The sequence below is a fragment of the Ammodytes marinus genome (genome assembly GCF_949987685.1).
Source record: "Ammodytes marinus genome assembly, chromosome: 12".
NCBI classification, from domain to species: domain Eukaryota; kingdom Metazoa; phylum Chordata; class Actinopteri; order Uranoscopiformes; family Ammodytidae; genus Ammodytes; species Ammodytes marinus.
This window is the reverse complement of record NC_137216.1, coordinates 26,196,046-26,208,062: the sequence shown is the minus strand read 5'-3', so window position 1 is coordinate 26,208,062 and position 12,017 is coordinate 26,196,046. Positions and strand designations below refer to the sequence as shown.

At 46.6% G+C, this 12,017-nt stretch overlaps 1 protein-coding gene across 2 annotated transcripts; it reads right to left on the bottom strand.

Annotated features, from left to right (window-relative positions):
- Positions 1 to 2,484: 2,484 nt before the first annotated feature.
- cox17 (cytochrome c oxidase copper chaperone COX17) lies at positions 2,485 to 5,692 on the bottom strand. Of its 2 annotated transcripts, none has more exons than XM_080038697.1 (4): positions 5,605 to 5,692; positions 4,138 to 4,256; positions 3,929 to 4,036; positions 2,485 to 2,683 (listed from the first exon to the last, which is right to left on the bottom strand). In XM_080038697.1, the coding sequence occupies exons 2-3, from the start codon at positions 4,242 to 4,244 to the stop codon at positions 3,952 to 3,954; spliced, it is 192 nt and encodes a 63-aa protein (XP_079894823.1). In that variant the 5' UTR covers positions 4,245 to 4,256; positions 5,605 to 5,692; the 3' UTR covers positions 2,485 to 2,683; positions 3,929 to 3,951. The 2 variants fall into 2 exon arrangements, with proteins under 2 accessions (XP_079894823.1, XP_079894822.1); XM_080038696.1 differs by having other exon boundaries at positions 4,138 to 4,251; positions 5,605 to 5,683.
- Between the last annotated feature and the right edge of the window lie 6,325 nt (positions 5,693 to 12,017).

Sequence of the window (12,017 nt, the reverse complement as noted above, 5' to 3'; positions counted from 1 at the left end):
TGTTCCCTTGGCCGTGCAGCGGAAACAATTCTTCAATGTGAAGAAAGTTCTCACGGCTCTATTAGTGACAGAAACACAGCTGGAATGGGGTGTCCTCTTCTTCGGCTCCTTTCATAATGCGTCCCTTCCGTCTCACCCCTTAAAATGTGTCTCCCCTTCAGTGTCTCTGGCTTGAGATTTTTCAGTCTATTTCTCTCGCCCGCCGGCCTGCACTGTGTAGGGCCAACAGCTGGGCGAGTAGGGGGCTATGGGGAGGGAGGGTACAGAGGGAGGGGGGAGCTGATAGAGCCCCTAGAAGGATAACCATGTTTGGAATTGAAACCCAAGGAGGAGAGAGTGGTGGACAGAAAGCAGGCCTGCTACTTAACATAACAGAACGAGAGAGAGAGAGAGAGAGAGAGAGAGAGAGAGAGAGAGAGAGAGAGAGAGAGAGAGAGAGAGAGAGAGAGAGGCAGGAAACGGGAGGGAGTAGAGGGGACTATATCAAATGTCACACACATTAAAAGAAAAAAGATAACAAGTACCGCTCTAGAGCTACAACAAACTTCTTTCTTTTCTTTATAGAAATTCTCAGTTTGCTTTTGGGACAGCAGCTCAGCCCGGTGCATATATAGTCACTGACATGAGTAAAAGGACGAAAGTGCAGGTCAAATTTCAGGTATAAACACCCACTACCACCGCCACTACAGCCTCACATATCTGGCTCGCAGTGGCAGGCAAGATAAGTCCATTGGAAATGTCTTTGTTCCAGTTTATTATTATTCCCTTTTTGTAAATGAGAGTAAGACAATAACCTTAAATAGAATAAGCACTGTCCAAATGAGAAATGAAAATGATATAAAGCTAAAATATGGCCCCATCCCTCAACATCTTAAAAATAAATCTCAATACATAGATGCTACCTTTTTAGCTTAGCATTGACTTCATTTGTCTATTCTTGTTTCCATTGTTTCCATTTTTAATATTTGGTTAAGTCCTGTATTATGTTCATGTTTTTCCATATACTGTATGTATGTATATATATGACTGTGTGTAGTGTGTATGCAGGTTATGTTATTTCATATTTTTATTATTGCCTTATTTTCACACTACTGTTAAGCACTTTACATTGTAATTTTGCACAAAGGGCACTTTTTAAATGAAGTTTAATTGGACGATTAGATGCAAAAGCAAAAGACCTGTCACGAGAGAAATATCAGATTTAAGGGGATTCAGAAGGAGGTTCGTATAATGAGCTGGGAGATGTGGGATGAATTTAGTCAAAGGTTACACAACCATTTCCTTCTGTAATGTCTTGGTGGCCTATTGTAAGTGCCACAATGACAGAAGAGTTTACATTTTTCATGATGTGGCTCCAATAAAATCATTAAATATTCCGGAGTAGAAAGTAAGGGGGGGACCTTTTAGTTTGGTCTTTCATTTGAATGTCTTCTCTTTTAGGTTATAATCACACCGGCTTTATTACAAAACAATGTAGACGTGAACATATAGAAATCTGATTATGTAAGTTATGCCAATTCTATCAGATTTCTGTGACATAAAAAATTAATTACAAGTAGCAGCCATTAAGATGAAACTGAGCAGATGCTGACAGCAGCCAGATACATTTGTTCACAGAGATTTTATAAATGCACACTCAGTACATTTGCACCATTAAACACATCCACCTTGCTGTCAAGGTTTTTTCGCAAACTTTAGTGAAAGACTAATTGTAAGAGACAAAATAACACTTTAAAAAAAAGATAACTTTGCAGTCACCATTTAGCAATGTCAAGTCCTACAAAGGGGACTCATGTGGCTGCATAGCAATTTTGAATAACCTTATGCAGTCATTGTATCCCTCACAATTACTCCACAGGGTTCCACTGATAAATATATTTGACCCTTAAGTTACGACAGATTAAGCTACTTAAGTCATTATTTTGCAAATTTAAAAGTGGCAGGAGCTTAGCATCTTAAAGTCCCCAATAGACAAGTCATTTGGGGTTTCAATGTGTGAAAAACGTATCGCTAAATTAAAACACAAGGAAGGGGTCAGGTGCTAATTGAGGCCAAAGTCTCACTGAACTCATGTGGTTTAGATCATACAGCATGGACATACTGTATACCACCATACCAAAATATAAAGCTGGCCAGGTGGACAATGCCTTTAAAACATTAAACTACATAACCTTACACTAGTATGAATGGAGTACTAACCAGTTACTATTAAACACTGCTGCAGAAAGTTCCAAACGACATGTCCAGGCACACTTCATGGGAGTGACAAACCGCAGAGGAAGAATGCAGATATGCCAAGTATTGACTTTGCCGGGGCAAGAGTTATTTTTAAGCCCAAGTGCATACCAGGGACAGCAACTGTGGCAAGCAACCAGTCAGTGAAGGGACCTTTAAATCAGGACCTTAGAGATGAATAATTCCTTTAAAAAAAATGCTCTAATGCATTTTTAAACTGTACCATTAAGAGCAGGACAAACACTTGAGTTTTATTGCATAGGACTTTTATTCAATTTCAGACAGCATTTAAGATATTTAAATTCTGCAGGGCTTAAAAAACAGTTTCACAGAAAGACAGTCAACCCATTAGGCAAGTGCATGATCAGTTCCCTTCCAGACATGGTATAAATAAAGGGGAGAGGGAGAAAAGGAGTTTCCAGGGGTCGTCTACTTGCACAGCAGCACACTGCAAGAGAGAAAACACAATGAGCATTACATGTCTCACCATTACTATGAAGTGAAGGCTAGGATTTGTATATTATGTTGTTTCCCCTGTTGTAAAATGTGCTATACAAGTAATATTATTCATATATATTTCTAATAAACACTGAAAGCATAAACCTACAATTCAGTTCTCTTCAGTGTTAGGTTGTACACAATGACTCAACCTAACTACATTCATAATGTTCTCGCTTGCAAGTGAACATTAAAAAGCGACGCCAAAACAGCCATGCCGATTTCGCTTCTGAAATGTGAACCGAGCCCCATGGCTTCAGGCCCGTTTCAAGTGGTCATCAAAGCATGAACGACACCCGCTCCCATTCCTGCCACTCATTACACAATGTCCTGGTTATAATACAACAAAAAAGTCAGCAATCGCCAAGAGACACAATTGTCCTAGCAAGCGAAGAGTGAAGCTGTATAAGAACGTTAGCACAAGAAAAAGCAATTACCGGCACCGTCAATATTGAGATTAAAATGTAAAACCAGGTTGGGGCATTTCCAGGGTTCACAGACAAGGCAGGAACTCATTAAACACACTAGAGTGACTCAATTCAAGTTGGCCTTAGGTCATCACAATACATTTGAAATGGCTGCTCAACTCCGCGGTGAGTCAGCGGCACATGCAGCCAATGTCTGTCCAGTCTGAAACAATGTTATGGAAGCGTTTGTGCCGACAGGGAAATAGAACAATTCCCTTCCGCATGTGTTCTACTCACTCCTCCACTCGCTCAATTCATGCAAATTGAATGTCAGATTAATGTTTTCAAAAAGGCCAGAAATGGCCTCTAGGAAGTTATCGTATAAGCGTCACAATACACAAGAGTTAATTGATGGCAAAAAGACTTGCAGCGTTCACCATCAAATAGGAGCATACTATTAACCATGTTGCCTTGCCTGTGTAATCAAGACAAAACTCTGACCTTTGTGGCAGATAAAATCAGACTATGATTAATACACTAGTCTTTTTAGAACTAACATTTAGTCCAGCTACAACACGTTTTGCATTACTCCGATTTCACTTCACTAGCATGTCATCGCACTCCTCTGGTTTGGAAGTTCAGTTTGTAGTCAAATGGAGGAATCAGTTAACAGCTTAAGTATAGTATCAACCCCACACAGGTAATTAAGAGTTGTAAACAAGCCGATTGAATTAAAGCTACCTGGAAGTGGGTGTGCGTGCCTGTAAATGTCTGAAGTCGGTACTTACCGCACACAGACAAAATGGAGTAGTTAAATCTTGAACCCAAGCGCCCTCATGCAATCTTTATGTGCCTCGATCAGGCCTGAGCAGTGTTCCTCTCCTTTCTCAATGATGCTGGGAGGAAAAACAAAACAAAAAAAACATGGCAGGCATAAATAAATGTTTAAAACTTGTAACAAGGAAAGTGTTTTCACGCTCTCTGCCTAGACACTCACCAAGCATCCCTGACTTTCTTTGTCTCCGGACAAGCGCAGCACGGCTTCAGTGGCTTGTGTTCGGGAGCAGCAGTCTCCACGCTGGCAGCAGACAGGGTTGACGACATTTTCAGGCTAACCCGAGAACAAAACATAGATGTATTAGGTTATATAAAAGTGACATTTTCTTTTTCATATTAAAAGCACAAGTGTATTTTCAGTCAGGTTTTGTATAGCTCAGAATTTTCTATCCTGCATCCAGTTTCAGGAGCCAAGCGCCTGTCCATTTGAGTTCTTCCAATTATCTCAGCTATTCAACCAACTCGGGGAACTGGGAAGGTGCAAGACACATTTCCATACTTGACAATTTGACATGTAGGAAAAGCATATGTAAATAATCAAATGAATGAGCAAAATGTGGTTGCTTTACCTTTAAATGTTCTCACTAAGAAAACAACAGTAGCCTCTTTTTCCTTGAGCAACAACAATTCATATTTTTTTAAGAGCCCATAGTTATTAATATAAGCCCATACCAAACAGTTGATAAATGAACGGATTAAGCTTTAGGATCAAGGTATTGCGCAATACTTGCTCGACTAACACACGAGTACACAACATTTAATTGTCTTGTTTGTGTCCCAACTGGCACACACTCATCTGTAGGCCTTAAATAATTGATTCAACAGAAACTGAACTCCGGTTCAAGTTTCTCAGGCAAAGTTGCGGCTTTGATGCATATTATTGCAAAGATGAATCTACTAAGATGTGACCCACTTTAATCATTTAATTGAACCTCAATTAGTTGACTAATGGTACAATTCTGCTTATGAAAAACTAGAAAGGGCAAGAGATCCTCAATCTTATTAATAGTCACATACAATTAGGTAGATTGACAGTTAATCAACTTGTCAATTAAAGATTAATTTATTTAAACTCTAAAATGATTGTTAATTGGACTGAAGGTCAAACAAATTAAGCTGTTTGAATACATCACATTGTGTTAAGGGTAAATGTGATGGACACGTTTCCCTGCTGATGTCTTAGCAACAACATTTTCAAATAGTAAATTGATCCGCAGATAATAGCCTCAGTAATTCTTTGCAGCCTTTTATAAGAGGTCCATGGTTGCAGTACTACAGTGAGAGTGAATGGGGTTGAGCTGATGTAACATGAACACAGATGAACGTATCAAGTTGTAAGTACATAAAATGTAGGTCATAGACCGCACGAGGATTTTAATATTTAATATATAAATGTTTGACACGTGAAATTTGGGACAATAACCAGCATGTGCTTTGTGTAATGGTGAACTAGCTTCGGCTAACAGTTTGGTGTCATTACATAACGCTTAGCTTACAGTGCTTAGCAATGATGACAACACCGGCCATATAAACGCACGTTGCGAATGTCCAATCACAATTTAATTACAACGAACACGTCGGGAAATACTTAAAACACATACTGACAAAGCCTTGTTACGTAACTTACTTGTGTGGAGGGAGGCTGTGCACGCGGGAGGACGCTTCACCTTCAAAATGAAACCAACCGAGGTAGAGAAGAAGAAGCTGGCGTGTTATAAGCACTCACGTGATCACATCAGTCCGCGGGGCATTCTGGGATATGTAGTGTTTTGCTACAAAGGCGGGAAAGAAGAAGGGAAAAGAGACGAGCTAAGAGCAGAATCTATAGGTTACTTTCGTAACCCCTGTTCTCTGAGTAACATGAGTGAGATGTCTCACTATGGGATACGCCCCCTCGCGTATTCGCAGAAGCATCAATAACATTACGCCAGCCCCAATTGGCTGGCAGTCATGACGTCTGAGTCAGGACCTCACGCCTTATAAACTCCTGACGCAGCGTCACTCGCCATTCAATAACAAGCTCACCTCTTCTCGCTTCCCCCAAATAGCAAGAAGGGCGGTCCGGTGAGACATCTCACTCATGTTACTCAGAGAACAGGGGTTACGAAAGTAACCTATAGTTCTCTTTCTTAACATTCGTTTCGATGTCTCACTATGGGATATGGAGACTCCCGTATTGCCAGACAAGCTTATCTCGAACGACTGACTACCAACCCCCCTCACCCAGAGGTTTGTGGACCAGGCAAGTCCCCCAAGGAGGCCACGCTTAGGACAGCATGGGCCAGGCTCGGAGAAGTCACATCCAACTTATAAAACCTTGCAAAAGTGAGGGGCGATGACCAGCTAGCTGCAGAGCAGATCTCCTGGATAGAGACCCCCCTAAACAGAGCCCAGGAGGTCGCTAGACCTCTGGTAGAATGAGCTCGCAGTCCAGCCGGGACCTGAAGGCCAGCACTAGAGTATGCCAGTGAAATAGCATCCACTATCCAATGAGAAAGTCTCTGTTTTGTGATGGGTTTACCCAAGTGAGGTTTAGCCCAAGACACAAATAACTGATCTGCTTTCCTAAAAGCCCTAGTTCTCTTCACATAAACATGCAGAGCACGAACCGGGCAGAGTGCATGTAGCCGTTCCAGCTCCTCCGAGCCATGAGGCGGTGGCTGGAACGCTGTTAAGTCCACCGGTGAACATGTATTGATCACCTTAGGGACGAAGGCCGGGTTAGGCAACAAGGTCACCCCATGGTTACCAGGGGTGAACCGCATGCATGCAGGGTGAACAGAAAGAGCATGCATATCACTCACCCGCTTAGCTGTGGCTAAAGCCAACAACAGAGCCACCTTAAAAGACAAGACCTTCATGTCTATGTGTTCTATAGGCTCAAACGGGTGCCTGGTGAGGGCCTCCAGGACCACAGACAGGTCCCAAGAGGGTGTGATAGGTCTGGAGCTGGGTAACAGTCTCCGGGCACCTTTCATAAACCTACAAACCAGAGGGTGTTGACCTGCCGTCTTACCCTCAAAACCAACATGGCAGGCAGAAATAGCAGCCAAATAAACCTTGACTATAGAAAATGCCTTCTTTTTGTCAATTAGGTCCTGTAAGAAGGACAGAATTGCACCGATTGAGCACTGAAAGGGAATTTCATGTGCCCTAACACACCATTCCTCAAACACCTTCCACTTAGCATCATACAGTGATCTAGTGGATGATGCTCTAGCACTCTGAATAGTATCAATGACACTCTGAGACAGCCCCGTATGTCTCAAGTTAAACCACTCACGGGCCAAGCCCAAAGGACGAGCCGCTCCGGGTGTGGGTGAAATATCTGGCCGCGGGCCTGAGATAAGAGATCCCTCCGCCACGGCAGGGGCCACGGGGAGCCGCTGAGGAGTTGTTTCACCTCCGCCAGCCAAGACATCGACGGCCAATAAGGAGCGATCAATATCAGAGACAGCCGATTCTCCCGCACCCGACACAACGTCGGGGGAATCAGAGCCAGCGGGGGAAACGCATAAAGAGGGACGCGAGGCCACTCGTGTGCAAATGCGTCCACTCCCAGCGGAGCGCTGCGGTCCCGCAGGGAGTAAAACAGCGGGCACTGTGAGTTCTCGCCTGACGCAAACAGGTCCACTGATGCGCGGCCGAACCGTGTCCAAATCTGATCGACTACAGCCGAATGGAGCTTCCAGTCCGCGTAAAGAGGGTCGCCCCGTGACAGGAGGTCGGCACCGAAATTCTGAATCCCGGGGACGTGTGTCGCTCTCAAAGAGAGAAGATGAGCATCGCTCCACAATATCAGTTTGCGTGCCAGAGTGTGCAACTGCCGAGAGCGCAAACCTCCCTGACGGTTGATATGGGCTACAGTGGACGTATTGTCCGTCCTCGCTAGCACATGATGCCCTTGGAGTAACGGGAGAAAATGTCTCAGTGTTAGAAACACTGCTAGTAGCTCCAAATAATTTATATGGGCGTGATGGAGATCCATGCTCCAAACCCCGTTTATCGTTCTGCCCTCGAACACACCACCCCAGCCTGACAGGCTGGCGTCCGTTGTCACCACCTTTCTGCTCGTAACCGTGCCCATATGCACGCCCTCCGTCAGAAAGGATAGCCGTCTCCACGGGCGAAGCGCCAGAGCGCAAGACGCATTCACAATCACTCTGCGGTGTCTGTGACGCACGGGGTCCAGTTTGAGAGAAGCCACCCAATGTTGGAAATCTCTCATATAAAGTCTGCCCAGCCTCACCACCACCAGGGCTGAGGCCATGAGTCCCAGCAGCCTGAGACACAGACCGAACGTGACCCGTTTCTCTATGCCAAAACGCGCGAGAGTGGACTTGAAAGACTCCACTCTCCCGGTTGACAGATGTGCTGTGTGAGCAAGCGAATTCAATTGCAGGCCCACAAACGTTATGCTCCGACTTGGAGTCAACACGCTCTTTTCCCTGTTCACTACAAAGCCGAGATCGGCTAAGTGCGTTAACACCATGCTTGTGTGTGCCACAGCCTCCTGCTCTGACTGTGCTAACAGTAGCCAGTCGTCCAAATAGGTGGCCAAGCGTATGCCCTTCTCCCTGAGAGGGGCTAGCGCTGTTTCTGCGCATTTCACAAACACCCTTGGGCTCAGAGACATGCCAAACGGGAGCACTAGGTACTCGTATGCTGTGTCCTGAAACATGAACCTCAAGTACTTTCTGTGTGGAGGATAAATGGGAACGTGAAAATACGCGTCCTTCAGGTCGATTGATGTGAACCAGTCGCCCGCGCGAACCATGCGTAACAGGACTGCGTGTGTGAGCATACGAAACTTGTATATCCTTAGATACCTGTTTAAAACACGCAAATCTAGGATAGGGCGTATGCCGCTCCCCCCTTTCTTTGGGACCAGGAAATACCTCGAATAGAACCCCTCCGCTTTCTGATCGGATGGCACTATTCGAATAGCATTTTTGTTTAACAGAGCGGATATTTCCTCTCGTAGCACCCGGGCAGACTCTCCCTGAGCACGGGAAGCAATCAGGCCGTTGAAACGAGGAGGCACCGCGGCGAATTGGAGCCTGTAGCCCTTGGCGAGCGTTTTTATCACCCACTTTGACGCCGTGTATTTCTTCCAACTCTCTATCCGTAAAGATAGAGGGGAGTAAAGCTCTGTTTGACCTACACGATCTTTGGAGATCTGCTTTTGCTGTACAATGCCGCCCTCTAGCGGTTGACAGTGTTCGGCTCGCCCGGCTACTGCTGCGCATGCGCGAGCTGATAGACTCGGGACAGAGTTTGTGAGACTTGTCACCCCAGGAAGGGCGTTGGCCCCCCCTGGCGGTGTTATAGGGGATAATAGCACTATGTTTTGCAACTTTGCGTTTATCACTTTTTTTCTGTTTGAAAAATTGTACTGTGCCCTCGGCTGTGTGCCTGGCTGCGACAGTGGACACATTTTTATTTTCACAGAATGTAATGTGCTTGTGAGACTCAACATTAAATGTGGCATTGAACAATCCATCATTTGAACAGCGTCTCTTCTCCTCTTGGCCGGAACACGCGAACAGGGCTCCGGGCCCATGCGTCGCCGAGAGGGAGGGTTGGCACAGGGGATGTCTTCCCCGGGCACACTTGGAGGCCGGGCTGGGGTCGCCAGGGAACAGGGAACAGCTGGCGCCTCCAGCGGCAGTTGGGCTGCTAAACAGCCTTCTTCCTCCTCCTCACCTGGCTGGTGGCCGGAGTCGGCTGGCCAGCCCGATTAGGGGATGGGTTGTAAGGCTTCCTCGGCCAGGCGGGCTTGGTCTCGGCCGGGGCGACGTTCGCTGGGGCCGGTGCCGGGGTCTTGGGTCGCCTTGGGATGCGGAAAGCGGGCGGGCCGCTTCTTGAGCCCGTTTGGGCGAACGGTTGCCTGGCAGGTGGCTGTGCAGCTGGTTGTGCCCTCCGAGGTAGACAGAGCTGTAAAGCTTCATCGTCTTTCTTCTTGGCCTCGCACCTCTTTTGCATAGAGGCGAGAGCAGAGCCAAAAATACCCTCCGGGACGACGGGGATGTCTAGGATGTCCTCCTTTTCTTTATCTGACAAATTTGTCAGGTTGAGCCATCTCGCCCGTTCTTGTAGCACCAGCATCGACATACACTTTCCCACAGATTGTACGGCGCAGCGCTGGACGCGCAGGCAGATATCCGCGATGGTGGTTATTTCGTCCCATACTGCGGTCTCTGGCACGTCAATCATGTCCTCGAAAAGCTCCGCTTGGTAGGCGGACAACATGGAGGAGACATTGAGCGCTCTCACGGACAAGGCGGCCGCCTTGTAAGCCCTTTCGGTCATGGCTGACTGAAAACGGTCAGACTTATTGGGGAGAGTTGGTGGCCTAGATGAGACAGCCGACAGACGAGGGTGGAGGTGGGCAGCAACCAGCGGTTCCATGGGCGGAATCCGAGCCATGGCGTGCTTATCCATCCCTTCAAAATCCAAGGAAGACGCACCTTGGATTGGGGTCTTGCTGGAATACGGTTTGTCCGTCCAGGAGACTGTTACTTCATCCAGGAGTTCTGGGAACACCGGGAGAAGTTGCCTCAAAGCCCGTTTAGCCTGGGGTAATTTCTTCCCCTCGTAACGGGACCGCGGGGCCTCCGCCACGGCAGCCGGCCACGGGATTTTCAGTTTTTCGGCTGCGCGTTTACACACGTCGTGCATATCCACGCTCGAAGGGAGCCGAGGCTGTGCAGCCCCTTCTTCCCCCTTGGCGGCGGAAAGGCACGGAGAGCCGGTCTGTGTGGCGGGGACGAAGGAAGAATCATCTTCGTCGTCCTCTTCCGACACCAGAAAGTCATCCGCTGACTCGTCCTCCTCATAGTGTAGCATGAGGGGCGGCTCGTTCAGCGGGTCTAGCAGGTCAAGTGTCGAGCCCCAGCCTTGAACCTCCTCCTCAGGAATGTCCTCCTCAACCAGGTCGGGTTGGGGTTCCTCGCGGTTGGCACCGGGAAGGACGGGGTCCCTATCCGAAAGGCTAGCTTGGCGAGCCAGCCTTCGGCGGAGGCTCTTCGCTGTGTAGCGGGAGCAATGTATGCACGAGCCGGGGTCGTTGACTGCAGCCTGGGCATGTTGTAGCCCGAGGCAAGCGGAGCATACTTGGTGTGTATCCTTCGCTGAAATCTTGTTCCCGCAGGTGCACAGGCGGGTGGATTCCGTCTGTCCCCTGGGGATAGCCAGCTTTGCAGCTGTATCCATTTAGCTGGTGTGCTAAAGGGAGAGAAAAAGAGGGTTATCTGGAGTGATAATCCGGTAAGATAACGCTAGCTCGAGCGGTAGACAAGCTGCAGTGAGGTGACCGCAGCTGTGTCGTTAGCTTGCTAGGTATAGCCAAGAAATCTCGCAAAAACTTACCTATGGTGAAGGCAGTCCACTGGTAAATGCAGCGCTAGCGTCCGGCTACGGAGGTGTCCGCTCCGACAGAGGACAGTTAAGCCAGTAAGCAGCAGAAACCAGTACGGAGATATATTGCTTCGGAAGCGAGAAGAGGTGATTGAATGGCGAGTGACGCTGCGTCAGGAGTTTATAAGGCGTGAGGTCCTGACTCAGACGTCATGACTGCCAGCCAATTGGGGCTGGCGTAATGTTATTGATGCTTCTGCGAATACGCGAGGGGGCGTATCCCATAGTGAGACATCGAAACGAATGTTAAGAAAGAGAACTATGGACATACAGTAAGCCTGTTCAAATCCTTATATAGTCCTACAGTCTGTGGTTAAAATGCATATTGTGATATTTCTTGGTATAGAATGTTATTCACAGAACAGTGAAGTCCAACAATGATAACAATTTAAGTTTATTTAAAAAACACAAAACCCACCTAAGCTAAGTTTTCAACCTGAACTTGCTAATAAGCTAGTAGCCTAGCCTCACTAAGGCTTGAGTTAAAAAAAAATATTGTATTCTCAAACTTGTTTTTTTAATTATAGAAAATGATTATGAAAAGGCAATTTTTCATGAACTATGAAGAAAAACAACATTTCCAAAAGGGTATTAAAATTGGTAAATATGGTATTTATCAGA

Excerpts from the sequence above, each read along its gene's own strand:
- cox17 (XM_080038697.1), bottom strand. The coding sequence starts at position 4,244 with ATGTCGTCAACCCTGTCTGCTGCCAGCGTGGAGACTGCTGCTCCCGAA. Across the intron at positions 4,037-4,137 it reads AAGAAAGTCAGGGATGCTTG|CATCATTGAGAAAGGAGAGG; the intron begins GTGAGTGTCTAG and ends TTTTCCTCCCAG.